The following is a 27256-nucleotide window of genomic DNA, read 5'->3' as shown; positions in this document are numbered from 1 at the left end:
GGCATTCGGAGCACTTGCCACAAAGGCAGCAAGCAATGAGATAATCTATTAAGTGTCGAGCCTGGTGTGTGGCTCCAAGGACTGCTCAATACATGTGAGCCATGATCACACATTTCTGGAGGGCACAGATGGTCTTGCAGGCTTTCCAGAATATAGTAGGTGTTCAGATTCTTTCTTGATACTCATTGGTGCCCCTCACTTTATTCCATTATCTCCAGGTCAGTCTGAGCTCATCTGGGATTGGAAAACACAGCAGGCTGGTATGAATGAAGTCAGCCTACAGCCCCAGGTATGAGCCAGAGCTTGTCAGCCCCCTCTCTAGGTTTAGGGGGAAGGGAATGGATAATTAACACCTTCTCACTGCTGGGAAATCAATGAAAAGTACTTGATAGTGGGTTAATTTCTTTTTCTTTTTTCTTTTTTTCATACAGAGTTTCACTCTGTCCCCTAGGCTGGAGTGCAGTGGCGTGATCTCAGCTCACTGCAACCTCCACCTCCCGGGTTTAGGCAATTCTCCTGCCTCAGCCTCCCAAGTAACTGGGATTACAGGCATCTGCCACCATGCCCGGCAAATTATTGTATTTTTAGTAAAGACGGGGTTTCACCATGTTGGCCAGGCTGCTCTTGAACTCCTCACCTCAGATGATCCATCCGCCTTGGCCTCACAAAGTGCTGGGATTACAGGTGTGAACCACCGCGCCTGGCCAGATGGTGGGTTAATTTCACTTTTGAACAGCATCATTCTGATTGGCTTTTCCTCCTCCTTCCAACCCATTGTTCAAAAATTCCCTTTATTCTTTGACGAAAACTTTCCCAAGTGGGTCATCTACCTTGAGTATAATAAACACCAGGTCTTGAGGGGGTTAAAAAAGGTTGCTATGATTCACCAGAAAAAGAGGAAAGGCTTGTTAAACTCAATGCTAAAGAATCGAGAAACTGGTGGTTAGGTCCACGGTGGAAACAAAAAGAGAAAAGGAAGGATGCAGGTATTTGTTGTCAGCATTTAACCTAGATTTTTCTTCTCTTGATTTTATGATTATGTTGCAAAGCTATAGGTTGTCTATATTTTATATATATATGTATATATGGAATTGTTCTAACATCTATAACAATATACTGTAATAAAAGTTATGTGACTATGGTCTGTCTCTGCCTCTCTCTCAAAAATATCTTCTTGTACTGAACTCAGCTATTTTTGGACCGCGGTTGACCGTGGGTAACTGAAACTGCAGAAAGCGAAACTGCAGATAAGAGGGGGAACTACGGTAGACGCCACCCACCCGTTAGTCACTTGGGAGCCGTCTGGGTTATCAGATTGACTGTCTGCAAGTATTGCATTGTTTGTGTTCAAATCACCCTTATTTTCCGTCATAATGGCCCCAAAGCACAAGAGTAGTGATGCTGGGAATTTGGATAGGCCAAAGAGAAGCCGTAAAGTGCTTCCTCTAAGTGAAAAGGTGAAAGTTCTCGACTTAATCAGGAAAGACAAAAAATCCTATGCTGAGGTTGCTAAGATCTACGGGAAGAATGAGTCTTCCATCCGTGAAATTGTGAAGAAGGAAAAAGAAATTCGTGCTAGTTTTGCTGTCTCACCTCCAACTGCTAAAGTGACAGCCACAGTGCGTGATAAGTGCTTAGTTAAGATGGAACAGGCTCTGCATTTGTGGGTGGAAGAGATGAACAGAAAACGTGTTCCCATTGACAGCAACATGTTGCGCCAGAAAGCCTTGAGCCTGTACCAAGACTTCAGCAAGGGTTGCTCTGAAACTGACACCAAGCCATTTACTGCGAGTAAGGGATGGTTACACAGATTCAGGCATAGATTCTCACATCATTACAAGAAGAAGAAGAAGGGTGAGTACAGTACAAGTTATTTTGAGAAAGAGAGAGGAGAGAGAGAGAGAGAGAGAGAGAGAGAGAGAGAGATGGATCACATTCACCTAACTTAGTACTTGCTATACTTGTTCTATTTTGTTATCATTGTTGTTAATTTCTTCCTGTGCCTTATTGGATTTGGTATTGTCCAAGGTTTCAGGCATCCACTAGCCATCTTGGAATGTGTCCCCCACAGATAAGAGGGGACTACTGTATTCGCTCTCTCTCTCTCTCTTTTAACTTTTATTTTAGGTTCATGGGTACATATGCAGGTTTGTTATATAGGTAAACCCGTGTCACCAGCGTTTGTTGTACAGATTATTTTGCCACCCGGGTACTAAGCCTATCTAATAGTTATTTTTTTCTGCTCCTCATCCTTCTCCCACTGAGGCGGGCGGATCACCTGAGGTTGGGAGTTCGAGATCAGCCTGACCAACATGGAGAAACCCCGTCTCTACTAAAAATACAAAATTAGCCGGGCATCGTGGCACATGCCTGTAATCCCAGCTACTCAGGACGCTGAGGCAGGCGAATCGCTTGAACTCAGGAGGCAAAAGTTGCGGTGAGCCGAGATCGCGCCATTGCACTCCAGCCTGGGCAACAAGAGTGAAACTCTGTCTGAAAAAAAAAAAAAAAGAAAAAGAAAGAAAAGAAACATGGACTTTTTTTCATATTAAAAATATGTTTTGAATGCTAAATAATACCATCTAATATTTATATAACACGTACCCAAATTGATAAAGTATTTTCATCTACATATCATCTGATTTCCCCAAATCCCTGGAGGAGGCAGAGAAAATACTATGGAGGTTTTATTTTTAACAACTTAAATTTAGAGCTTTATATTTAAAAACTTAAATTTAAGAACTTCAAAAAACAACGACAATGTTAACATAATCCTAAATAGCAGATAAAATTCATCTAAATCCTGCTACCCCAACAAAGAAAACTGTTTATTTCAACTGGTGCAACATGAATATTCGTTTTACTGTGTTGGCCAGATGCTCACACAAAAGGCAGAGCTAGAGCTGGAAGGTCTATTTAGATCACATCTACATTATTAATTGTTATGAATAAATTATAACTTGGATTTAGTTTTTTTTTTTCCACCTTTGGATGAATTCTAAGAACCATACATAGTGGAAAAGGTCGTCATTTATCAGGATTCTAAATATTCAAATTATTCAAACAAAAAACCGTTCAAAAACAGTGTTTTATAATCAGTATTAAAAAATATCACTGTGGTTGGATGTGTTGGCTCATGCCTGTAATCCCAGCACTTTGCGAGGCTGAGGGCGGGCAGATTACGAGGTCAGCAGTTCGAGACCAGCCTGACCAACATGGTAGAATCCTGTCTCTACCAAAAATACAGAAATTAGCCAGGCATGGTGATGCTCGCCTGTAATCCCAGCTACTCAGGAGGCTGAGGCAGGAGAATCGCTTGAACCTGGGAGGCAGAGGTTGCAGTGAGCCGAGATCACGCCACTGCACTCCAGTATGGGATACAGAGTGAAACTCTGTCTCAAAACAAAACAAACAAACAAAAAAGTGGCTGGGCAGGGTGGCTCACGCCTGTAATCCCAGCACTTTGGGAGGCCAAGGTGGACGGATCATGAGGTCAGGAGTTCGAGACCAGCCTGACCAACATGGTGAAACCCTGTCTCTACTAAAAATACAAAAATTAGCCAGGCCTGGTGGCACGCATCTGTAATCCCAGCTACTCAGGAAGCTGAGACAGGAGAATTGCTTGAACCCAGGAGGCGGAGGTTGCAGGAGCTGAGATCGCGCCATTGCACTCCAGCCTGGGCAACTAGAGTGAGAGACCTTGTCTCAAAACAAAAAGCAGAAAACAAAAAAACAGAGTATCTGCACTTCCACCAGAATTATGGTTTTGGGCAATCTAAAATACACGACTGAGGGCTGGGCGCAGTGGCTGAAAGTGCAATGGCAGCACTTTGGGAGTCTGAGGTGGATGGATCACCTGGGGTTAGGAGTTTGAGACCAGCCTGGCCAACACGACCAACCTGGTGAAACCTCGTCTCTACTAAAAATCCAAAAATTAGCCAGGTGTGCTGGTGTGCACCTATAATCCCAGCTACTCAAGGGCCTGAGGCAGGAGAATCGCTTGAACCTGGGAGGTGGAGGTTGCAGTGAGCTGAGCTTGTGCCACTGCACTCCAACCTGTGTGACAGAGTGAGACTCCATCAAAAATAATAATAATAATAATAAATAAATAAAATAAAATAGAATATATGAGAGACGGTGGGTGCAGGTGCTCACGCCCGTAATCATAGCACTTTGGAAGGCTGAGGCAGGAGGATTGCTTAAAGCCAGGAGTTTGGAACCAGCCTGGTCAACATAGCAAGACTCCATCTCTACCAAAAAAAAAATGGTATAACAGAGTCACCAAAAGAGTATTCAGTTTGGATTCAAAAAAACATCTTTAAAAAGAGCATATGATCCCAACAACAGAGATCTCAACAAAGTGGCATAACCATCGTTCTGTCACCGTGGGTTCCTACGCAGGGTCCCATGATCACATGCTATTTCTTTTTTTTCTTTTCTTTTCTTTTCTTTTTTTTTTTTTGAGATGGAGTCTCGCTCTGTCTCCCAGGCTGGAGTGGAGTGCAGTGGCACGATCTCGGCTCACTACAACTTCCGCCTCCTGGGTTCAAGCAGTTCTCTGCCTCAGCCTCCCGAGTAGCTGGGATTACAGGCACCTGCTACCACGCTCGGCTAATTTTTTGTATTTTTAGAAGAGACGGGTTTCACCATCTTGAGACGGAGTCTCGCTCTTTTGCCCAGACTGGAGTGCAATGGCGCGATCTCAGCTCACTGCAACCTCTGCCTCCCTGGTTCAAGTGATTCTACTGCCTCAGCCTCCCGAGTAGCTGGGATTACAGGCACGTGCCACCATGCTCGGCTAATTTTTTTTGTATTTTTAGTAGCGATGGGATTTCACCATGTTGGCCAGGCTGGTCCCAAACTCCTGACCTCGTGATCCTCCCACTTCGGCCTCCCAAACTGCTGGGATTACAGGCATGAGCCGCCGCGCCAATCACATGCTATTTCAAAGCAGTCAATGAAGCTCTAAGCCCAGAGTCTAAGCGAAGATGCATCTGAGTTGGTGGAAGTGCTCACATGAGGTCCAGATACATCTCTAGCTTCGCCAAGGCCCATCTGACTTGGCTTTGTTTCCCACCAAACAGAAGAATGGAAAAGTCACATCATATGGACGCTTATCTGAAGGCTAAGCTAAACATTAACAAAAAGAGAGGGGGAAATAATTGAAATAACATGGATGGTTCTGCCAGCTGTCGGACTCTGTACTTATGTCCTGACTGACCATGAGCTGAGAGCCGCAAATCTGCTCTTGCTGAAGCCGCAATCCAGTCTGCATCTCTTGGTATATGCATCCCGTGATTCTAGTCTTTTTTTTTTTTTGAAACGGAGTTTCGCTCTTGTTGTCCAGGCTGGAGTGCAATGGCACGATCTCGGCTCACCGCAACCTTTCCCTCCCAGGTTCAAGCGATTCTCCTGCCTCAGCCTCCTGAGTAGCTGGGATTACAGGCATGCGCCACCACGCCCGGCTAATTTTATATTTTTAGAAGAGATGTGGTTTCTCCATGTTGCTCAGGCTGGTCTCGAACTCCTAACCTCAGGTGATCTGCCTGCCTCGGCCTTCTAAAGTGCTGAGATTACAGGCACGAGCCACTGTGCCCAGCCCGATTCTAGTCTTTAAAGGAGGATTTCCTGGCTGGGTGCAGTGGTTTACGCCTGTAATCTCAGCACCTTGGGGGGCTGAGGCAGGCGGATCACTTGAGGTCAGGAATTTGAGACCAGACAGACCAACATGGTGAAACCCTGTCTCTACTAAAAATCCAAAAATTAGCCGGGCATGGTGGTGCATACCTGTAATCCCAGCTACTTGGGAGGCTGAGGCAGGAGAATCGCTTGAGCCCAGGAGTTGGAGGTTGCAGTGAGCCAAGATCACACCACTGCACTCCAGCCTGGGCACCAGAGTGCGACCCCGTCACCTCCCAAAAAAATCAATAAATAAAATAAAGGAGGACTTCCTACTACACTATTTTTAGACACAAATCAACTATTATTTTTCATCTGTTGCCCAATCCCCAAAACAGGAATCTGATCCTACATTTGAAAAAAAACCTGGGCCCAGTGCAGTGCCTCATGCCTGTAATCCCAGCACTTTGGAGGCCATGGCAGGAAGCTCATTTGAGCCCAGGAAGTCAAGACCAGCCTGGGCAACATAGTGAGACCCGTCTCTACAAACAACGAAATTAGCTGGGTGTGGTAGCACATACATGTTGTCCCAGACATTTGGGAGGCTAAGGTGGGAGGATGGCTTGAATCTGGAGTTGGAGGCTGCAGTGAGCTGTGATCGAACCATTGCACTGCAGCCTGGGTGATACAGTAAGACCCTGTCTCAAAAACAGGAAAAAAAAAAAAAAAAAAGTAAAACAAAACCCTAGCTTTACAGAGAGATAGTATCCAAAGTGATTTATAACAATGGCCACAATTAATGTAGTATCTATACCATTAAGATGAAGGAGAAATTGGTCAATGAATAGTGACAAGTGTTCCAACAAGCTGCAGTGAGCCAGACCTTAATGAAGACAGAACACGCAAGATCTTTATGACTGTAACACATGAATTTGAGGGTTACAAACCTTAATGGCAAAATGCTCAGAAAAACGCTTTGTCTGCATACACATTGCCTCAACAGAGACAGCTTTCTGACTAGACGTAATTCAAAACCAGCTCATGTTGACCTAACCGTTTTAGGAACTGCTTCAGTCTCAAAGAAGTTGGAGCTGTTTATGAAGAGGCAGCAAAATTCCACTGTGGGCCCGGTGAGGTGCTCATGTCTGTAATCTCAGCACTTTGGGAGGCTGAGGCAGGCAGATCACTTGGGGTCAGGAGTTCGAGAACAGTCTGGGCAACATGGTGAAACCCATCTCTACTAAAAATACAAAAATTAGCTGGGCGTGGTAGCGCACGCCTGTAATCCTAGCTACTCAGGAGGCTGAGGCAGGAGAATCGCTTGAACCCGGGAGGTAGAGGTTGCCGTGAGCCGAGATCGCGCCACTGCACTCCAGGTGGGCGACGGAGCGAGGCTCGGTCTCAAAAAAAAATTCCACTGTGAACCACTAAACAAATTCATAGAAGAAAGGAACTACCTTCCAAACGTTTTCACGATGATAAGGGTCATCTTGGCTAAATAAACTTCTGCCTTACTAACTCACTTTGTAACACCCTCCCAAATGCTACTCCACGACTCCACTATACCCAGGAAATCCTTTCCCTGACCCCTCCAGGTGGAGAAACCACTCTCTCAACAAAAGATACTCACTGAAGTCCACAGCAGCTGAAATCTGCATCTCGTAGGCTGGCTGCTCTTACTAGAGTGAGTTATAGGCTTCTCAAGAGTTAAATTTGTTCCTAAATATATGTCAGTGGCACGTGGTATTGGGAATAGAGAATTTAATTAAATATTACTAAATGTCAATGAAATACAAATGCAAAAAGAAAGTTGCTCTTGTGCAAACTTAATGAATGACTTTTGAGACAATCGACAAAGGAGAGTCACAATCTTATTAGGCAAGGACCGAAGGGATCCTAGACATTGTCCGGGAAATCGCAAAAATTCAGGCTTCTGTAATCAGATTGCTTCTCCGGTGAGCTTTACGCTCTCCATGTATTTTTTTTTAAATCCAACATGAAAATTCTAGAGGAGGCTTTATTGGGTGCGGTCTGTGCAAGAGAGACGATGGGGAATGCCAATCGGAGAACCCAGATTGAAAGGAAAGGTTTTTTGGACCCACATCAAAAGACTGGCTGCTCGGAAAGTTTTCTCGCTAGCGACAAAGGCTTGGAGGCTGGAAAAAGCATCGTGGTCGCCACCTACCGAGAAGCGGCGGGTGGGGGGAGGATGGCCGTCGTGGCCCGAATCCCCAGTGGGTGGTACTGGGTGGGGGGCCGGGCGGGAATCAAAAAACCACTCAATCTCGTGCTTTACATAAACATCTAAAAATCGTCGGCCTCGGGGTTGTAAAGTTTTGGAGTTTAACTTAGGTGAACAGTAATGTCTCTCCATTTTCAAAACCCACCGGCTAATGTAAGTTGAGAAGCAAAAAATAATAGTAGGGGGAGGAGTTTGAGTTAAATCGCATCGCGGTTGACAGAACAAAACAGGAGCTACGAGTCAGGATTTCTGCTCCCACTCCCTTGCAAGTTTCCTTCCAAATCCTGAGGGAGAGACAGAGGCGGAGGGTCTGGGGGAGGAATTAAAACACAAGGTCTCCTCCCCTCTCGCCTGTCTGAACTTGGGGGCAACGGTCTCTTTGGAGGCCAGCTTGGAAAACACTAGAGAGGAGTTCTTTGTGTCCCGGAGGGTGGTGCAGGGCGGAAGGACTCCCCTTTTGCAGAGCACGGAGGGCGACGGGCCGGCCCGGAGCTCCCCGGCTTTTGCAGTGTCCCTGCCTCGCAATTTGCAAGGAATGTGGGGTGCAAGAGCAAGTGGGGGACTTGGACGGCGGCTGGCGCGCGGTGGGGACGAGGCCGGAGCCACCACCCGTCCAGATTTCCGTTTCTGCACCCCGGCTCCCCTCCCCCACCCGGGCGGCCGCGCAGGCCCCAGGTGCAGCCATGTTCTCGCTCCCACCACCCTCGCCTCCATTGACAGCCCTTGCTGGAGAGGGCCGGGCGCCGCGCTTGCCTCGTCCTAGGGTTCGAGGCTAGCCGGCGCGGTGCTTCCTGGGAGTTGTAGTCCACGGCCACCGTCACCGCGTTGACGGGGAACGCATCCGAAACTACAACTCCCGCTGGGCCGCGCTGCGGATGCGCACGCGCAACACGCCTTCGAGGAACAAAAAAAAAAAAAAAAAAAAAAAAGAAAAAAAGAAAAAAAAAAGGAGGAGGAGGAGGAGGGTGAGAGAGAAGCTGGGAGAGCAGAGAAAAGGGGCCACCGGTCGCCCCCCCGCTTCCCCGCACGCACTCTCCAGCCGCGGCCGCCCGCCTGCCGCGGTCACCCCGGCCTCTGCCTCTGTCCCCCAGTGATCGGATCAAGGCGCTGAGCGAGGCCCTGCCTGCGGGGCGGCCATGCGGCGGTGACAGGAGCGCGGCCGACACGCACGGGCCCCTCGCCCCCTCTCGCCTCCCGTCCGCTCGCCAGCTCCCCTCAGCCGAGGCTGCTCCGCGGCGGCCGCAGCCCGCGCGCGGCCCACACTCGCCTCCCCTCGGCACCCCCGGCCCCGGAGCTGCCTGGAGGCGGCCGCACTCGGGTGAGTCCCTCTCGCCTCATCCCCGCGCCCCCCGCCCCCGCCTCGGGGGCCATTGCCAGCGGGGGCCTTTATTGGAGACTTTGCCCCGCCGGGCCTGCAGGGACAGGGGCCTGGGAGCCGCGGCCCGCCGCGCGCGGTGTGGGGCCTTGGGGGGCGCCCGTGCCGCCTCCCGCTACCCCCACCCCCACCGCCTCGCCCGGTCTCGAGCCCCGCCGGCCTTGGCAGTGGCCGAAACGAGGTGATGGGGGTGGGGCGGCACGGACGCGGTCGCGGGGGACGACAGTGGCACGCGCGCGCCTCGGTGCGCGTGGGGGAGGGGCGCGCGCGCCGACCGGCGTGGGGTGGGGGGGGCGCCTCGCGCGTGCGATCCCGCGCGCGAGCGAGCGAGCGGCCCTGCGGGCTGCGCATGCCCCGCCGCGCTGATTGGCCGGCTAGGCGGTGCGGGGGCGCGCGCGGTGCCAGGTCCGAGCCGCCGTGGGGTCGCGCTCGCCTGGTGTATCTGGGGCTCCTGCGCCGGGGCAGCAGACGCGCGGGATTGGCCAACCGGCGCGGGGGCGGGGCAGCGCGTTGCCTGGTAACTGCGGCGGGCGGGGGAGCGGGAGCGCTGTCCCCCGCCCCGCCCCGCTCCCAGGTGGAGTCTGCAGTGGGCTTTGTCCCGGGCCGGCCCGGCGCGCCTGCCCCTCGGGGCCTGTTCTTTGGGGGAAATAAACACAATGACCGGAAGGAAAACTTTAGCCTTAGGCCATGAAAATTAAGCCGTCTGGGTTCGGCCAGCACCCAGACGACGGGAGTGCAGAGGAAGAAGGAAAATGAAATGGAAAAAGCTGTCTGCTTCCCGCTCCCTGACTTCTCCACTTTTTCTTAATCCAGCTTTTGCCTTTTCGTGTAGCGAATTTTGTCCTCCCTAGGTTATGGATTTGCGCTGATTTGCGGCTGGGGATGTTCACAGGTGGGGTGCTGTTGGAGTAGTGTCCACTCTTGCCGATGCGCAGCTCTTGCTGACTACTGACCTCCTTTTTAAAAAAAAAAAAATTATTTGTGGAGATGCGTTCTCACTATGTTGCCCAGGCTGGTCTTGAACTCCTAGGCTCAAGCGATCCTCCCACCTTGGCCTCCCAAAGTGCTGGGATTACAGGTGTGAGCCATCGCTTTCGGCTTAATTTTCTTTTTTTTAGAAACAGTCTCTCTATGTTGCCCTGGCTGAAGCGCAGAGTGGCACAATCATAGCACATTGCAGCCTCCAACACCTGGGCTCCAGCGATCCTCCTGCCTCAGCCTCCCCAGTGGCTGGGACTACAGGCGCATGCCATCATGCCCGGCTAATTTTTTTTTCTTTTTTGAGATGGGGTCTCACTCTGTGGCCCAGGCTTAAGTGCACTGGTGTGATCTCGGCCCACTGCACCCTCTGCCTCCCGGGTTCAAGCCATTCTCCTGCCTCAGCCTCCTGAGTAGCTGGGATTACAGGCGTGCGCCACCACGCCCGGCTAATTTTTGTATTTTTAGTAGAGATGGCGTTTCACCATGTTGGCCAGGCTGGTCTCCAACTCTTGAATCGAGCTCTAAGCAATCGGTCCGCCTCGGCCTGCCACCAAAGTGCTGGGATTATTACAGGCATGAGCCACCGCCCTGGGTCACGCCTGGCTAATTTTTAATTTTTCTTTAGAGATGGGGTCTTCTTGTGTTGCCTAGGCTGGTCGGGAACTCCTGGACTCTGGTGATCCTCCCGTTTAGGCCTCCCAAAGTGGTGGGAGTACAGGCTTGAGCCACCACGCTGGGCCTCATCTCTTTTAAATTCAACTTTGCCGCAGACAATGGCTTGATCAGCCAACAGTGCAGAGAAGTCTCCAGTCCTTCAGGGAACAAAAAGGGAAGTTAGTTTGCAAATGAGAACGTGCAGGTAGAGTGCCCTGTGGAGGCGGGGTCTTCTCCCCAGGCTGAGGCCTATGGTGTGGGTTGACCGATTTTATTTCCTGCTACAGGATTTTTCGGTGGCTGCTACCTTGGCTTTCGTTTCTCCTCCTTCTTGAGATCTTGGTCTTTTGGCTGGAATGACGTTTTTCAGGCTATGGAAATCTTTCTTGCTCATATGCAGCCACTTCCTTAAGGTCTTCTCTCTCTTTTTTTTTTTTGTTGTTGTTGTTGTTGAGAGAGTTTCGTTCTGTCCCCCCAGGCTGGAGTGCAGTGGTGCGATCTTCGCTCACTGCAACCTCCACCTCCCAGGTTCAAGCGATTTTCCTGCCTCAGTCTCCCCCGAGTAGCTGGGATTACAGACTCCTGCCCCCAAGCCCGGTAATATTTGTATTTTTAATAGAGACGGTGTTTCGCCATGTTTGTCAGGCTGGTCTTGAACTCCTGACTTCAGGTGATCCGCCTGTCTCGGTCTCCGAAAGTGCTGGGATTACAGGCGTGAGCCACCGCTCCCGGCCTGGGGTCGTCTCTTACATTGCATGGTCAGAGTTTGTTCCTTCTTAGTCGCCCAATCAACTTGTGTGCCCTTCCTCGCAGGGCACCTTTATTTTCTCTCTTTTTTTTCCTTTTGCTTTTTCTTTTTTCTTTTCTTTTTTTTTTTTGGAAGCGAAGTTTCGCTCTCGTTGCCCAGGCTGGAGTGCAGTGGCGCGATCTCGGCTCACTGCAACCTCCGCCTCCCGGGTTCAAGCCATTCTCCTGCTTCAGACTCCTGAGTAGCTGGGATTACAGGAGCGCTCCAACACGCCCGGCTAAGGGCACTTTTATTTTCCTCTGCATCTGGCCAGTCACTGGGTGTTGAGCTCGTAGGGGCAGGGACAAGAAGCCTTTTCCTCCTTTGTCTTTCTCCCTCCACTTCCCCCTCCAGTTTGGCATCGTCCTAGTGCCTTGCCGGTGGTAGCAATGCTGCTTACATCTGAGTGTCTTCCGTGCCCCCCCCCCCCATGGCTCTTGAGCGCTTTGGATGTACAGTATTTTTCTTACTTAATCTTTGTGACGAGTCTGTAATTCTATTCTATAGAGCGGAACAAGTCTAGAGAAGTTGGAGAGTTCTGTACTCTTGCTTACCTAGCACATGAACCTGGCCAGCATGACTCAACCCCTAAGCCGAGGTTCTGAAACCACCGCGCCTGGGCGTCCCCGGGAGAAGCTGGCATGTGCGGACTCTGCTTGCTGGGCCCTACCTCCCAGGCTGATTCTGCAGGTCTGGGGATTTGCCCGACAATTTGCATTTCGATTAGCTCCCCAGGTGGTGTTGATGGTGGCTGCTCCCCGGATAGCCCTTTGAGAACCATTCACAGTGGTGCAAAATGAAGGGAGAGAAATTTATTGGAGATATTTGCTTTTCCTTACTTTAAAATTAGATCTTGGCCGGGTGCGGTGGCTCACACCTGTAATCCCAGCACTTTGGGAGGCTGAGGGAGGTGGAACACCTGAAGTTAGGAGTTGGAGACCAGCCTGGCCAACATGGCGAAACCCCGTCTGTACTAAAAATACAAAAATTAGCCGGGTGTGGTGGCGTGCGTACGTAGTTTCAGCTACTTGGGGAGGCTGAGGCAGGGGAATCTCTTGAACCCAGGAGGCGGAGGTTGCAGTGAGATGAGATCTCACCACTGCACTCCAGCCTGCGCGACAGAGCGAGACTGTCTCAAAAAAAATAAAAATAAAATAAAATTAGATGTTAAAGAATGAAAAATAATTTGGACGACTGACTGTAGATTGCTCAGAAAACTGGCTGAGTTGAGAATTCCTGTTAGCCATGATTAGAAAAGTTGAAAGTTTCATAAGTCTCCAGTTTAAAAAGGGGCCATGGATTTAAGTGTGGAATAAAATGGGAAATCTATGGAAGTTTGGCTTTTTTCCACTCTTATTTATTAATTTAATCGCAGCATGGGCATTTGTTACATTATCTTCTTCAGATGCCCAAAGTCTGCCACACCACCACACAGAAGGTTTGAGTGATAGGACCACAGCTTGTAGTTTTGGCCCTTGGAGGTACGGGGGTTGGGGAGCATTGTGTGCTGAGGCTCCTCTGCCACATGTCTCTCCAACGATTCAGCTTACTCAAATATGACTACAGAGACTGACGTTAAAATGTAGGCTTTGGGGGTTCTTTTTGCGGGATGGGGTTGGGGGCAATTCCTGCTGAGAAAGATTTTTAGGTTTTTTCTTTCTTTTTTTTTTTTTTGATGGAGTTTCACTCTGTCGCCCAGGCTGGAGTGCAATGGCACAATCTGCTCACTGCAACCTCCGCCCCCCGCCAGGTTCAAGTGATTCTCCTGCCTCAGCCTCCGGAGTAGCTGGGATCATAGGCATGCGCCACCATGCCTGGCTAACTTTGTATTTTTAGTAGAGACGGGGTTTCTGCATGTTGGTCAGGCCGGTCTCGAACTCCTGACCTCAGGTGATCCGCCTGCCTTGGCCTCCTAAAGTGCTGGGATTACAGGCGTGAGCCACTGCACCTGGCCCTTTTTTTTTTTTTTTGGTTACACAATCTTGCTCTATCGCCCAGGCTGGAGTGTAGGTGTGCCATCTTGGCTCACTGCAACCTCCGCCTCCTGGGTTCAAGTGATTCTCCTGACTGAGCCTCCTGGGTAGCTGGGATTACCAGCACGCACCACCACGCCTGGCTAATTTTTTGTATTTTTAGTAGACACCAGGTTTCATCATGCTGGCCAGGCTGGTCTCCAACTCCTGACCTTGTGATCTGCCCTCCTAGGCCTCCCAAAGTGTTGGGGTTACAGGCATGAGCCACCATGCCCGGTGATTTTTAGGTTTTTAAAATATAATGGATTTCTTTCTAGGGAAAATAACCGCAGATAGGTGGGAGGAATGGTTTTAGTTTACAGTTGATGACCCCCCTCCTTTCCCCCACCTACACCCTTAGGCGAGTTGTACACACTCCTCGGGGGATCCCAACTTCCATGGCCACTGTCCTGCTATGTTCTAGCATTCTCGATGACCCATAGGTGGACAGGTTGTTACTATCTAAAGGAGCTGAACACTGAACAATTACTGAACACTGAACAATTACTAAACACTTAACCTTTTCTGTTATTACTGGTTATCAGCTATTTGCATTGCATTTCACCTAATTCATTTCTACTATTGTTTCATTCTTTGTTGATGACATGAATGTTTTATATAAACATGAGTTTTTGCAATATGCTTCATAACTGGGGTAGTATAATTAACACGAGATTGTCTTACCACTGGCTTAAATAGATGGATGTCAAATCATTTTTATGTCAGTCTAAGGGAAAGTATTTATTTGCTTATTTTTTTGAGACGGAGTCTCGCTCTGTGGCCCAGGCTGGAGTGCAGTGGCGCCATCTCAGCTCTCTGCAACCTCCGATTCCCAGGCTCAAGCGATTCTTGTGCCTCAGCCTCACGAGTAGCTGGGATTACAGGCATGTCCCACCATGCCCAGCTAATTTTTTTGTATTTTTCATAGAGATGGGGTTTCACCATGTTGGCCAGGCTGATCTCCAACCAGTGATCCACCCGCCACGGCCTCCCAAAGTGCTGAGATTACAGGCATGAGTCACTGCGCCTAGTTCATTTATTGAGTGAAGGTTATTCATTGTTAATAACTGAAAGAAAGTAGAAAATACACCTAATCAGTTGCTTATTCTAATTGTAGAGTTGAGATACCTGGGAATCAGTAGGCTTAAACTGGCAGCATAGCTCTGTGAAGACTCATACGTAGTTAACTAAAGTGTATTGGGGCTACCTACCTGGGGTAGTGAAACGCCTTAGTGTCTTAGAGGATGTGTGTTTTTTTATTGTATTTTATTTTATTATTATTTATTTTTGAGACAGAGTCTCGCTTTTGTCACCCAGGCTGGAGTGCAGTGGTGCAATCTCGGCTCACTGCAACCTTCGCCTCCTGGGTTCAAGTGATTCTCCTGCCTCAGTCTCCTAAGTAGCTGGGACTACAGGCACCCGCCACCATGCCCGGCTGATTTTTGTATTTTTAGTAGAGACGGGGTTTCACCATGTTGGCCAGGTTGGTCTCAAACTCCTGACCTCAGGTGATCTGCCCGCCTGGGCCTCCCAAAGTGCTGAGATTACAGGCGTGAGCCTCCGCGCCCAGCCAAGGATGTGTGTATCCTGTAAAAATTGTGTGGATACGTCATCAGAAGAGGTGAAGGTATTGTCTTGATAATTCTTCATTCTCCATTCTTCCCCTGTAGTCCTTTACTGTTGTTCTTTTGTTCTGGAACTCTCTCTGCCGTCTTCCTGTTTGTTTTTTCCTCTTTCTTTTTTTTCCTTTGTAAAATTCTTGTTTTGGTATTCCATGCCTGTTTCTGGCAGTACTCATTTGCTTTTTACCACTTTGGCCTACTGAGAAAGTAAGAGAAAGTTCAATATAGTCAGGAACTGTCAGAGTTGTTGGAGGATCGACTCATTCTCCTTTGGTTGTAACTTGATTAAAAACTCTATAGGATTTTTTTTTTTTTTTTTTTTTAAGGAGTCTCCCTCTGTTGCACAGGCTAAAGTGCAGTGGCACGATCTCAGCTCACTGCAAGCTCCACCTCCCAGGTTGAAGCAATTCTCCTGCCTCAGTCTCCTGAGTAGCTGGGATTACAGGTGTGTGCCACCACGCCCGACTAATTTTTGTATTTTTAGTAGATACGGGGTTTCACCATGTTGGCCAGGCTGGTCTCAAACTGCTGACCTCAAATGATCCACCTGCCTCAGCCTCCCAAAGTGCTGGGATTACAGGCATGAGCCACCATGCCCGGCCAACACTCTATATAGGATTTTTAAAGAACTAGTTACTTAAAAAATATATCATGAGAGGGAAGACAAGTTTATAAATTGAGAGAGGGTTTATAGCTTATGGCTAGCGACACAAGTTTGAAGTCTGACTGCCTGGATTCCAATCCTGGCCCTTGCCATTTCCTGCCTGTGTGACCTTGGGCATTTCACTTCATCTTTGTGTGTTTCCCTATTTTTTTTTTTTTTTTTTTTTTTGACGAAGTTTCGCTCTTGTTGCCCAGGCTGGAGTGTAGTGGCGCGTTTGGCTCACTGCAACCTCCGCCTCCCGGGTTCAAGCGATTTTCCTGCCTCAGCGTCCCGAGTAGCTGGGATTACAGGCATGTGCCACCACGCCTGGCTAATTTTGTATTTTTAGTAGAGACAGGGTTTCTCCGTTTTGGTCAGGCTGGTCTCGAACTCCTGACCTCAGGTGATCTGCCCGCCTCGGCTTCCCAAAGTGCTGGGATTACAGGCGTGACCCAACAGCGCCCGGCCTATTTTTTATTTTTATTTTTATTTTTTGAGACTGTCTTGCTCTGTTACCCAGGCTGGAATGCAGTGGCATGATCTCGGCTCACTACAACCCCTGCCTCTCGGGTTTGAGTGATTCTCGTGCCTCAGCCTCCCGAGTAGCTGGAATTATAGGCATGCGCCACCACACCTGGCTAATTTTTGTATTTTTAGCAGAGACAGGGTTTCACCATGTTGGCCAGGATGGTCTCCAACTCCTAACCTCAGATGATCCGCCCACTCAGCCTCTCAAAGGCTGGGATTACAGGCCTGAGCCACCGCACCTGGCCCCTATTTTTAAAAATGGAGTTGATGATAATAGAACATGTTTCGCTTCTAAGAGCTGTTGCGAGGATAGAGTTTAAGTGCTTAGGTTGCTGTCTGGCATGTAGTAGACACTCAAGAATTAGTCATAAAAATACTATTATAAAGACTTCTGGGAAATTGAGGAAGTGAAAATTTTACTAGTAATATTGACTACGATGTTAATCTCCAAGAACTCTGGAGAATATGAATTGCAAGGGCAAGGACTTGTTCCTCTGTGGGATTTTCCCCTGTGACTGTTACAATGTTTTTATGTTTTGTTTTGAGATGGAGTCTCCCTCTGTCACCCAGGCTGGAGTGCAGTGGCGGGATCCCAGCTCATTGCAACCTCCACCTCTGCCTCCCAGGTTCAAGCGATTCTCCTGTCTTAGCCTCCCAAGTAGCTGGGACTGCAGGCGTGCGCCACCATGCCCAGCTAATTTTTGTATTTTTTAGTAGAGAAGGGGTTTTACTATATGTTGGCCTGGCTGGTCTGGAACCCCTGACCTCAGGTGATCTGCCCGCCTAAGCCTCCCAAAGTGCTGGGATTACAGACGTGATCCACTGCGCCTGGCCAGAGCTTGACAGTTTGATTGATGAAACCTGAGAATGTATGCTTTATATATTGTTCATTATAATTTGTTATATCTAGATATTTAGCTCTTACTGTTGACTATAACACATACATGACATGAGTAGAATTTTATCTAGATTGAATTTTCAGACCGTAATTGGTTTCAAGAAAATAAATAAGGTATTGGAAGTGAACTAAAGTTAGTGACTGGCTTTGGCATTAGACTTTAATGCACTTAAATTACATGATCTCATCTGTGAGATAATTTGACAGAGGAGGACGATGGCATGTATTATGTCCATATGAGGAAAGGGCAGAGAAATAGACCCTGCAAGATTTATTAGTGTCACTCCTTCCTCCTGTTCATTTTCTTTTTTCATTTTTCCCCATGGTAAGCATTAAAAAATATTTTTTTTGGCTGGGTGTGGTGGCTCACTCCTGTACTCCCGGCACTTTGGGAGGCCATGAATCACTTGAGGTCAGGAGTTTGAGACCAGCCTGGCCAACATGGTGAAACCCCGTCTCTACTAAAAATATAAAAAATTGGCTGGGCGCGGTGGCTCAGGCCTGTAATCCCAGTACTTTGGGAGGCCAAGGTGGGTGGATCACGAGGTCAGGAGATCGAGACCATCATGGCTAACATGGTGAAACTCTGTCTCTACTAAAAATACAAAAAAAAAAAAAAAAATTAGCCGGGCGTGGTGGCGGGCGCCTGTAGTCCCAGCTACTCAGGAGGCTGAGGCAGGAGAATGGCGTGAACCCAGGAGGTGGAGCTTACAGTGAGCTGAGATCACGCCACTGCACTCCAGCCTGGGTGACAGTGCGAGACTCCGTCTCAAAAAACAAAAACAAATTAGCCAGGCGTGGTGGTGCGCACCTATAATCCCAGACACTCGGGAGGCTGAGGCAGGAGAATCACTTGAACCCTGGAGGTGGAGGTTGCAGTAAGCCAAGATCACGCCATTCCACTCCAGCCTGGGCCATAGAACAAGACTGTGTCTCAAGGAAAACAAACAAACAAAAAAACACGTCTCTACTGAAAACACAGAAATTAGCTGGGAGTGGTGACAGGTGCCTGTAATCCCAGCTGCTTGGGTGGCTAAGGCACGAGAATCACTTGAACCTGGGAGGCGGAGGTTGCAGTGTACCGAGATCTTGCCGCTGCTCTCCAGCCTGGGCGACAGAGCAAGACACCATCTCAAAAAAAAGAAAATCTTGTCAGATGAATTTGTTCCTTTATGAAGAATAAATTTGTGTCTGCCATTTACACCGTGAATGCCTTTCTTTGGAGTGGTTCCTTATAGTGTTTTTTGTTGTTGTTGTCATTGTTGTTGTTGTTACATTGTGGTAACATATACTTAACACAAAAATTACCATTTTAACCTTTTTTTGTCGGGGGAGGGACGGGATGTCACTTTGTTGCCCAGGCTGGAGTGCGGTGGTATGCTTTTGGCTCACTGTAACCTCGGTGTCCTAGGGTCAAGACATCCTCCCACCTCAGTCTCCCAAGTAGCTGGGACTACAGGTGCATGCCACAACGTCTGGCTCGATTTTTTATTTTTTGTAGAGATGGGGGGGATCTCACTATGTTGCCCAGGCTGGTCTCGAACTCCTGAGCTCAAACAATCTGCCTGCATCTGCCTCCCAAAGTGCTGGGATTAGAGACATGAGCCACCACACCCAGCCTGATTTTACAAAAAAAAAATTTGGTTGTTTTTTTTTGAGACAGAGTCTTGCTTTTTCGCCAGGCTGGAGTGCAGGGGCACGATCTCGGCTCATGGCAACCTCCATCTCCCGGGTTCAAGTGATTCTCCTGCCTCAGCCAGTCGAGTAGCTGGGACTACAGGTGTGCACTACCACGCCCGGCTAATTTTTGTATTTTTAGTAGAGATGGGGTTTCACCATGTAGACCAGGATGGTCTCAATCTCTTGACCTCGTGATCCACCTGTCTTGGCCTCCCAAAGTGCTGGGATTACAGGCGTGAGCCTCTGCGCCCAGTCTTAACCATTTTTAAGTGTATGTATAGTTCAGTGGTCCAGAACTTTTTTTTTTTTTTTTTTGAGACAGGGTCTTGCTCTGTTGCCCAGGCTGGAATGCAGGATATTATCAAGTTCATCTGTGTGTTAGAATCTCCTTCCTATTTAATCCTTTTTGTGGTTTTTGGAGTTTTTGTTTTGTAGCATGGCAAAGCACATTGTGTGTGTGTGTCTGTGCGTGTGTGTAAGAAGAATATATAATTATATTATGGTGTACTTGGAAAAGTGGAGCATGATGAAGAGTTTGGTCCATAATATAACTGGTTGTGTAGAACCCTGTTCAGCAGACCTAGCCTAGGAAGTTTTCTGATTGTATAGGTTCTATGCTTTTGAGAATTCCTGCTTGTGTTTTGATCTCATTTCCATACACAGTCCTTAGAGATCATAGTTACTTATTTATTTATTTATTTATTTATTTTATTTATTTATTGAGATGGAGTCTCACTCTGTCACCCAGGCTGGAGTGCAGTGGCGTGATCTTGGCTCACTGCAACCTCCACTTCCTGGGTTCAAGCAATTCTCCTGCCTCAGCCCCCTGAGTAGCTGGGATTACAGGTGCTGGACACCACACCTGGCTAATTATTGTATTTTTAGAAAAGATGGGGTTTCACCATGTTGGCCAGGCAGTCTTGAACTCCTGACCTCATGATCCACCTGCTTTGGCCTCCCAAAGTGCTGAGATTACATATGTGAGCCACCGTGCCTGGCTGAGAAGGGATTCTTTAAATTTTTAAAAATACATTAATTTATTTTTATAGAGACAGGATCTCGCTGTGTTGCCCAGGCTGGTCACAAACTCCTGGGCTCAAGCGATCCTCCCACCCCAGTCTCCCAAAGTGCTGGGACTCAGGTGTAAGCCACCACACCCGGCCCAAAAGAAGGGATCTTTTATCACGTCGGGAACAGTAACTATTTATTCATTTATTCAACATACTGACTGGCTCATCCTATGAGGCCTCAGAACACAGCATGTTTCTTGGAAAATACTGGCATGGGCAAATGACATTGTTGAGAGCTTCAGGATAAAGAATCTTTTAGTTTAGTTTGTATATCCAGACTAGTTTACTTTTTTTTTTTTTTTTTTGGGAGACAGTCTCGGTCTGTCTCCCAGGCTAGAGTGCAGTGGCACAATCTCAGCTCAGTGCAACCTCCACTTCCTGGGTTCAAGTGATTCTGGTGCCTCAGCCTCCTGAGTAGGTGGGATTACAGGCGTGCACCACAATGCCTGGCTAATCTTTGTGTTTTTTGGTAGAGAACGAGGGTTCATCATGTTGGCCAGGCTGGTCTCGAACTCCTGACGTCAAGTGATCCGCCCGCCTCGGCCTCCCAAAGTGTTGGGATTAGATGCGTGAACCATCGCGCCCAGCTGGAAGGTGACTACTTTTTTCTTTTTTTTTTTTTTTTTTTTTTTTGAGACAGAGTCTCCCTCTGTTGCCCAGCCTGGAGTGTAGTGGCACGATCTCGGCTCACTGAAACCTCCGCCTCCTGTTCAAGCTCTTCTCGTGCCTCAGCTTCTCGAGTAGCTGGGACTTCTTAAGTAGCTGAGTATATGTGCATGCCACCACGCCCAGCAATTTTTGTATTATTAGTAGAGACGGGGTTTCACCGTATTGGCCAGGCTGGTCTCGAATTCCTGACTTTGTGATCCACTCACCTCGGCCTCCCAAAGTGCGGGGATTACAGGTGTGAGCCACCGTGTCCGGCCAAGGTGACTTTTTAAAGTTAAATTTTAAAACGATCTTTGAGGAGTAAATTTGACATAAGCAGGTGTTCATGCACAGATGCCTTAAAAGGTACACATACTTCATTTCAAAGCAGTTATTTATTTTGACACTTGTCTCATTAATTTTCCTGCTGTCTCAGAAAATAGGTTATTTTATTTAGCAGTGCTAATTAATGCAGTTTGTTGGGAAATAAGCTATTTTCAATTTACCAGGCTTGGATTTGGTGAGTTTTTATGTAAATTAATAGATATATGTACATATATTTTTAAAGTAACTATTTTAGTGAAGTTTAAATTATAAATGCTTGCTCAATTCACTGAATGCTTTTGTGATATACTTTATTAAGAATTGACATGCATTCTGATAACTTTGTAAGGTAAGTATGCAGACTGTTGTCATTTTCCAGACTAGTAAATTTGGGATTAAAGAATCCCAGGGTCACCTGTAAGATTGGAGACAGGACTTGAATTCAGAACTTTTGCCTGATTGCAAAGCTCACCTTCCTAATAGCTTTGCTCTGTTGCCTGCCTTCTGTGAACTGTGCTTTTAAAAAAGTAAAGATGGCCAGGTGCGGGTGGCTCACACCTGTAATCCCAGCACTTTGGGAGGCCGAGGTGGGTGGATCATCTGAGGTCAGGAGTTTGAGACCATCCTGGCCAACATGGTAAAACCCTGTCTCTACTAAAAATACAAAAAGTTAGCCGGGTGTGGTGGCATCTACCTGTAGTCCCAGCTACTCGAGGCAGGAGAATTGCTTGAACCTGGGAGACAGAGGTTGCAGTGAGCTGAGACTACACCACTGCATTCTAGCCTGGATGACAGAGTGAGACTCTTTCTCAAAAAAAAAAAAGAAAAGAAAAGAAAAGAAAAAAAACACCTCAAGGACAAAGTAAAGATGGACCTTTAGATAATAGCTACTTGATTTTCATTTTCTCTTCCAAATGGTTTTTCCAAGTCCAACTGAGTTTTAAATTTGGAGTCATGTCAAGGGGACACATTCTTTGTGTATTGGCAGAGTAAGCTGCTGCTGTTTAAAAATCTGGACAATCAATTTAAAAGTATAATTAACACAGGGGCAAAAATGGTGTCTTAAACTGTGGTGCAAGGAAAATAGGTCTTTCTGAATAGCTGGTAAGATTTTTCCTTGTTTGTTTTTTAAGGATGTTGTTTTGGCTACTGTGAAACTCAGAACTCAGAGCTGAACTTGTGATCCACTGATGGGCAGATCCCCTTTTTTTTTTTTGAGAAAGAGTCTCACTCTTTTGCCCAGGGTGGAGTGCAGTGGCGTGATCTCAGCTCACTGCAACCTCCGCCTCATGGGTTCAAACGATTCTCCTGCCTCAGCCTCCCAAGTAGCTGAGATTACAGGCATGTACCACCACACCCGGCTAATTTTTGTATTTTTGGTAGAGACAGAATTTCACCATGATGTCCAGGCTGGTCTTGAACTCCTGACCTCAGGTGATCTGCCCACCCTGGCCTGCCAAAGTGCTGGGATTATAGGCATGAGCCACTGCACCTGGCTAAATCCTTTCTTTATTATTTTGTCATTCTTTCCTTTACCTGGCTTTTTAAAAAAGTTAAATTTAGCTACTAGCTGTCTGAAGTGGTTTTTTTTTTTCTTTAATGGGGTCACCATACTATAAAGCTTTAAGTAGGAATACAACACAGTTGTAAATCATTTCAAATCTTAACTCTTCAAATTTATTTTATTTTTTTCTTGAGGGATATTTGTTATTTACTGAGGTAAGTGCCAGCTTTATTTCAGCAGATAGAAATTAACAATTTAGTATCTTAAAATGTCTGCATACTCCCCTAGAAAAATTTCACAGCCGGCTGGCCATGGTGTCTCACGCCTGTAATCTCAGTACTTTGAAAGGCCACAGTGGGAGGACTGCTTGAGCACAGGAGTTTGACACCAGCCTGGGCAACATAGTGAGACCCTGTCTCTACCAAAAAATCAAAAAAATTAGCCAGGTGTGGTGGTGCATTCCTGTAGTCTCAGCTACTATGAAGGATGAGGTGGGAGGATTGCTTGAGCCCAAGAGGTTGAGGCTACAATGAGCCATGGCCCTGCCACTGCATTCCAGCCTGCGTGACAGGGCAAGACCCTGTCTCAAAAAAAAAAAAAAAAAAAATTCAAACTCTTGATTTAAAAATCAATCCTGATCAAAGATTTGGCTTAGGGATTTCTTATTTTATTTGGAAGTACTTGCCATATATATATATATATATATATAACATATATATATAAAACATATATATAACATATATAACATATATATAACATATATAACATATATATAACATATATATAACATATATATGTTAAAAGTTAAAGTCAAATGAACTAAAATGGGTTCTTTGGCTCTATTTCTTGTCTGCTGAAGTGTTATGTTAATATACATTAATATAAATTGTGATAGTTTATATCCTGCTATTAAATATTTGTAAAACAGAACCTCTGGCCGGGCACGATGGCTCACGCCTGTAATCCCAGCACTTTGGGAGGCTGAGGCGCTCAGATATTGCCTGGGCTCAGGAGTTTGAGACCAGCCTGGGCAACATGGTGAAACCCCGTCTCTACTAAAATTACAAAAATTAGCTAGGAGTGATGGTGCACCCCTGTAATCCCAGCTACTCGGGAGCTGAGGCAGGAGAATCACTTGGACCCGGAAGGCAGAGTTTGCAGTGAGCCAGGATCGCGCCACTGTACTCCGGCCTGGGCAACAGAGTGAGACTCTGTCTCAAAAAAAAAAAAAAAAAAACACAGAGCCTCTGAATTGCTGACCTAATTTATTTTCCTTGGGAAAATACCTAGTAAGCCTATGGAGATAAACTCTTAGAATTGAAGTATTGTTCATTACAAGCAAGGCATACAGAAGTCCTGCCTATTCCAGGTCTAGTGTAGTCTCTGGTGAATTTATCTTTTCTAAGATATGTACAGTAAACAGGAAGCTCTCTGTTGGAGGATATGTCAGAGCTGGATATTGGACTAGAATACTGAAGACAATATCAACAACAGTAACTGACATTTTTTGAGACTTTATGAGTTTACTGGGTTTTTTTTTTCTTTTGAGACAGAGTCTCATTCTGTTGCCCAGGCTGGAGTGCAGTGGCACAACCTTGGCTCACTGCAACCTCTGCCTCCTGGGTTCAAGCGATTCTCCTGCCCCAGCCTCCCTAGTAGCTGGGACTACAGGCGTGTGCCACCATGCCCGGCTAATTTTTTGTATTTTTAGTAAAGATGGAGTATCACCATGTTAGCCAGGATGGTCTCGATTTCCTGACCTCGTGATCTGCCCGCCTTGGCCTCCCAAAGTTCTGGGATTACAGGCCTGAGCCACTGCCCCCAGCGGAGTTTACTGTTTTAAGTGCTACCTGCATTAACATATTTAATCCTCATAGCAATCCTGAGATGTGAGGTAGGCACTATTATGATCCCATTTTAAAGTTGAGAAAAATGAGGCTAACTAATCTGAAAAATACAGTAAGGGACAGTGTTAATATAAAACTAGGCAGCCAGATAACTCCTGCTCTTAACTGCTATGTGGTTTTTGGATTTGTTTGTTTGTTTTTGTTTTGTCTGAGATGGAGTTTCGCTCTTGTTGCCCAGGCTGGAGTGCAATGGCGTGATCTGACCTCAGCTCACTGCAACCTCTGCCCCTCAGGTTCAAGCAATTCTCCTGTCTCAGCCTCCCGAGTAGCTGGGATTACAGGCATGCGCAGCCATGCCTGGCTAATTTTGTATTTTTAGTAGAGACAAGGTTTCTCTGTGTTAGTCAGGCTGGTCTCGAACTCCCGACCTCAGGTGATCGGCTCGCCTGGCCCTCCCAAAGTGTTGAGATTACAGGCATGAGCCACCACGCCCGGCCCCTTCTTTTTTTTTTTTTTGAGACCAGTGTTGCTCTGTTGCCAATCTAAAGTGCAGTGGTGTGATCTCAGCTCACTGCAACCTCCACCTCCCAGGTTCAAGCGATTCTCCTGCCTCAGCCTCCCAAGTAACTAGGATTACAGGCACCCACCACCACACCCAGCTAATTTTTGTATTTTTAGTAGAAACGGGGTTTCACCATGTTGGCCAGGATAGTCTCGATCTTTTGATCTCGTGATCTGCCCACCTCGGCCTTCCAAAGTGCTGGGATTACAAGCGTGAGCCACCACGCCTGGCCTAAAAACTATCTTTAAAAGAAGAAAAATAGCTACGAAACTTAAAAAGCAGGTAAAATGTACAACTAATATAAACCAGCTAGTGATCTATGACTTTTTTGGGTTTTTTTTTTACAGGGTCTTGCTCTGTCTCCCAAGCTGGAGTGCAGTGGTGTGGTCATAGCTCACTGCAGCGTCGAACTCCTAGGCTCAAGTGATCCTCTTGCCTCAGGCTCCTGAGTAGCTGGGACAACAGACGTGTACCACCACACCTGGATACTTTTTAAATTTTTGGTAGAGAAGGGATCTCACTCTGTTGCCCAAGCTGGCGTCAAACTGTTGGTCTTAAGCAGCCCTTCACGTCAGCCTCCCAAAGTGTTGGGATTTCAGGGGTGAGCCACGGCACCCAGCCTGAGTCACTTTTAAACTTAGAAAATAGTTGCAGGAACAGCAAATAAACAAAACTTGCTCACATATCTTTCACGCAGAGACTTGCATTCAAGTTCTGCCCATCGTTTTGGTGACGGATGTCCTTTATTGCAAGACTGTAATCCAGGATCACATTTCCACCCAGTTTCCTTGCCTCTCTAATATACTTTTTTGAGATGGAGTTTCGCTCTTGTTGCCCAGGCTGGAGTGCAATCGTGCAATCTCAGCTCACTGTAACCTCTGCCTCCCAGGTTCAAGCGATTCTCCTGCCTCAGCCTCCTGGGTAGCTGGGATTACAGCCATGAGCCACCATGCCCAACTAATTTTGCATTTTTTTTTTTTAGTGGAGACGGGGTTTCTCCATGTTGGTCAGGCTGGTCTTGAACTCCCAACCTCAGGTGATCCGCCCACCTTGGCCTCCCAAAGTTCTGGGATGATGGGCATGAGCCACTATGCCCAGCCCTCTAATATACTTTTTTTTTGGAGACAGAGTTTCGCTCTTTCACCCAGGCTGGAGTGCAGTGGCACCATCTCAGTTCACTGCAACTTCTTCCCCCTGGTTCAAGCGATTCTCCTGCCTCAGTCTCCCAAGTAGCTGGGATTACAGGCACCTGCCACCATACCCAGCCAATTTTTGTATTTTTAGTAGAGATGGGGTTTTGCCATGTTGGCCAGGCTGGTGTCGAACTCCTGACCTCAGGTGATCCACCCACCTCGGCCTCCCAAAGTGCTGGGATTACAGGTGTGAGCCATCGATCCCGGCCTAATACACTTTATTTTAGAACAGTTCTTCAGTGTTTTGAGTTTCATTCATGCCCTTGACCTTTTTGAACACTAGAAGCATTTTTATAGAATGTCTCAACTCAGGTTTGTCCAGTGCTTCCTCATGCTTATATTGAGGTTAAGCATTTTGAGCAGGAATATCCATGTTTTTCTTGCATTTTGTTGGGTGGGACGTGGTGTTTGGAGACTAGTGTTAACTTTGATGACTTGGTTACGATGGGGTGTGCCATGTTCTCCTTTTTTTTAAAAAGTATGAATATTTTTAAAAGAAGAAAAGTAGCTATGAACTAGTATTTTGTGGTACAATACTTTGGGAAAATGAAAATATCTCCTTTTAATATTGAGGAATCCTATTTCTTTGAGAGGCTGTGTTTTTTCAGGGGGTGCAGAAGGTCAGTTCATAGACTTAAATACCATTATAGTTGTTGTCTAAGCCCTTGAAAACTTAATGTTTTTCTAAAGTTTAAATTTGTAGATAATGGAATTTGAAAACTATTTAAAATCTGATTAAATTTTACAGTGTATAGTGTGGTTTGAAAGAGAATGGGGGGCTGGGCACTGTGGCTCACGCCTGTAATCCCAGCACTTTGGGAGGCCAAGGTGGGCAGATCACTAGAGGTCAGGAGTTGGAGACCAGCCTGGCCAACATGGCAAAACCCCGTCTCTACTAAAAATACCAAAATTAGCTGAGCGTGGTGATGGGCGCCTATGGTCCCAGCTACTCAGGAGGCTGAGGCAGGAGAATCGCTTGAACCCAGGAGGCAGAGGTTGCAGTGAGCCAAGATCATGCCACTGCACTGCAGCCTGGGTGACAGAGCAAGACTCCGTCTAAAACAAAC

The 27256-nt window shown here is 47.1% G+C and overlaps 1 protein-coding gene across 14 annotated transcripts in view; it reads left to right on the top strand.

Annotated features, from left to right (window-relative positions):
* Positions 1 to 1430: 1430 nt before the first annotated feature.
* Positions 1431 to 27256, top strand: part of GTF2I (general transcription factor IIi) — a 111643-nt gene continuing 85817 nt past the window's right edge. For 3 of the 14 annotated variants that reach the window (XM_063668247.1, XM_063668246.1, XM_054496624.2), the window contains exon 1: positions 8833 to 9179. Coding sequence is in view for 8 of the 14 variants with exons in the window: in XM_054496617.2 (XP_054352592.1) it covers positions 1644 to 1854 (211 nt within the window). In the remaining 6 variants the exon portion in view is untranslated. Of the gene's footprint in view, positions 1855 to 8798; positions 9180 to 27256 lie in introns of those variants that run through there. The other 11 variants (XM_063668244.1, XM_063668243.1, XM_054496615.2 and 8 more) reach the window with 8 other exon arrangements.

The sequence above is a fragment of the Pongo pygmaeus genome, chromosome 6 (genome assembly GCF_028885625.2).
Source record: "Pongo pygmaeus isolate AG05252 chromosome 6, NHGRI_mPonPyg2-v2.0_pri, whole genome shotgun sequence".
Taxonomy (NCBI): Eukaryota; Metazoa; Chordata; class Mammalia; order Primates; family Hominidae; genus Pongo; species Pongo pygmaeus.
This window is presented reverse-complemented; position numbering and strand designations above follow the sequence as displayed.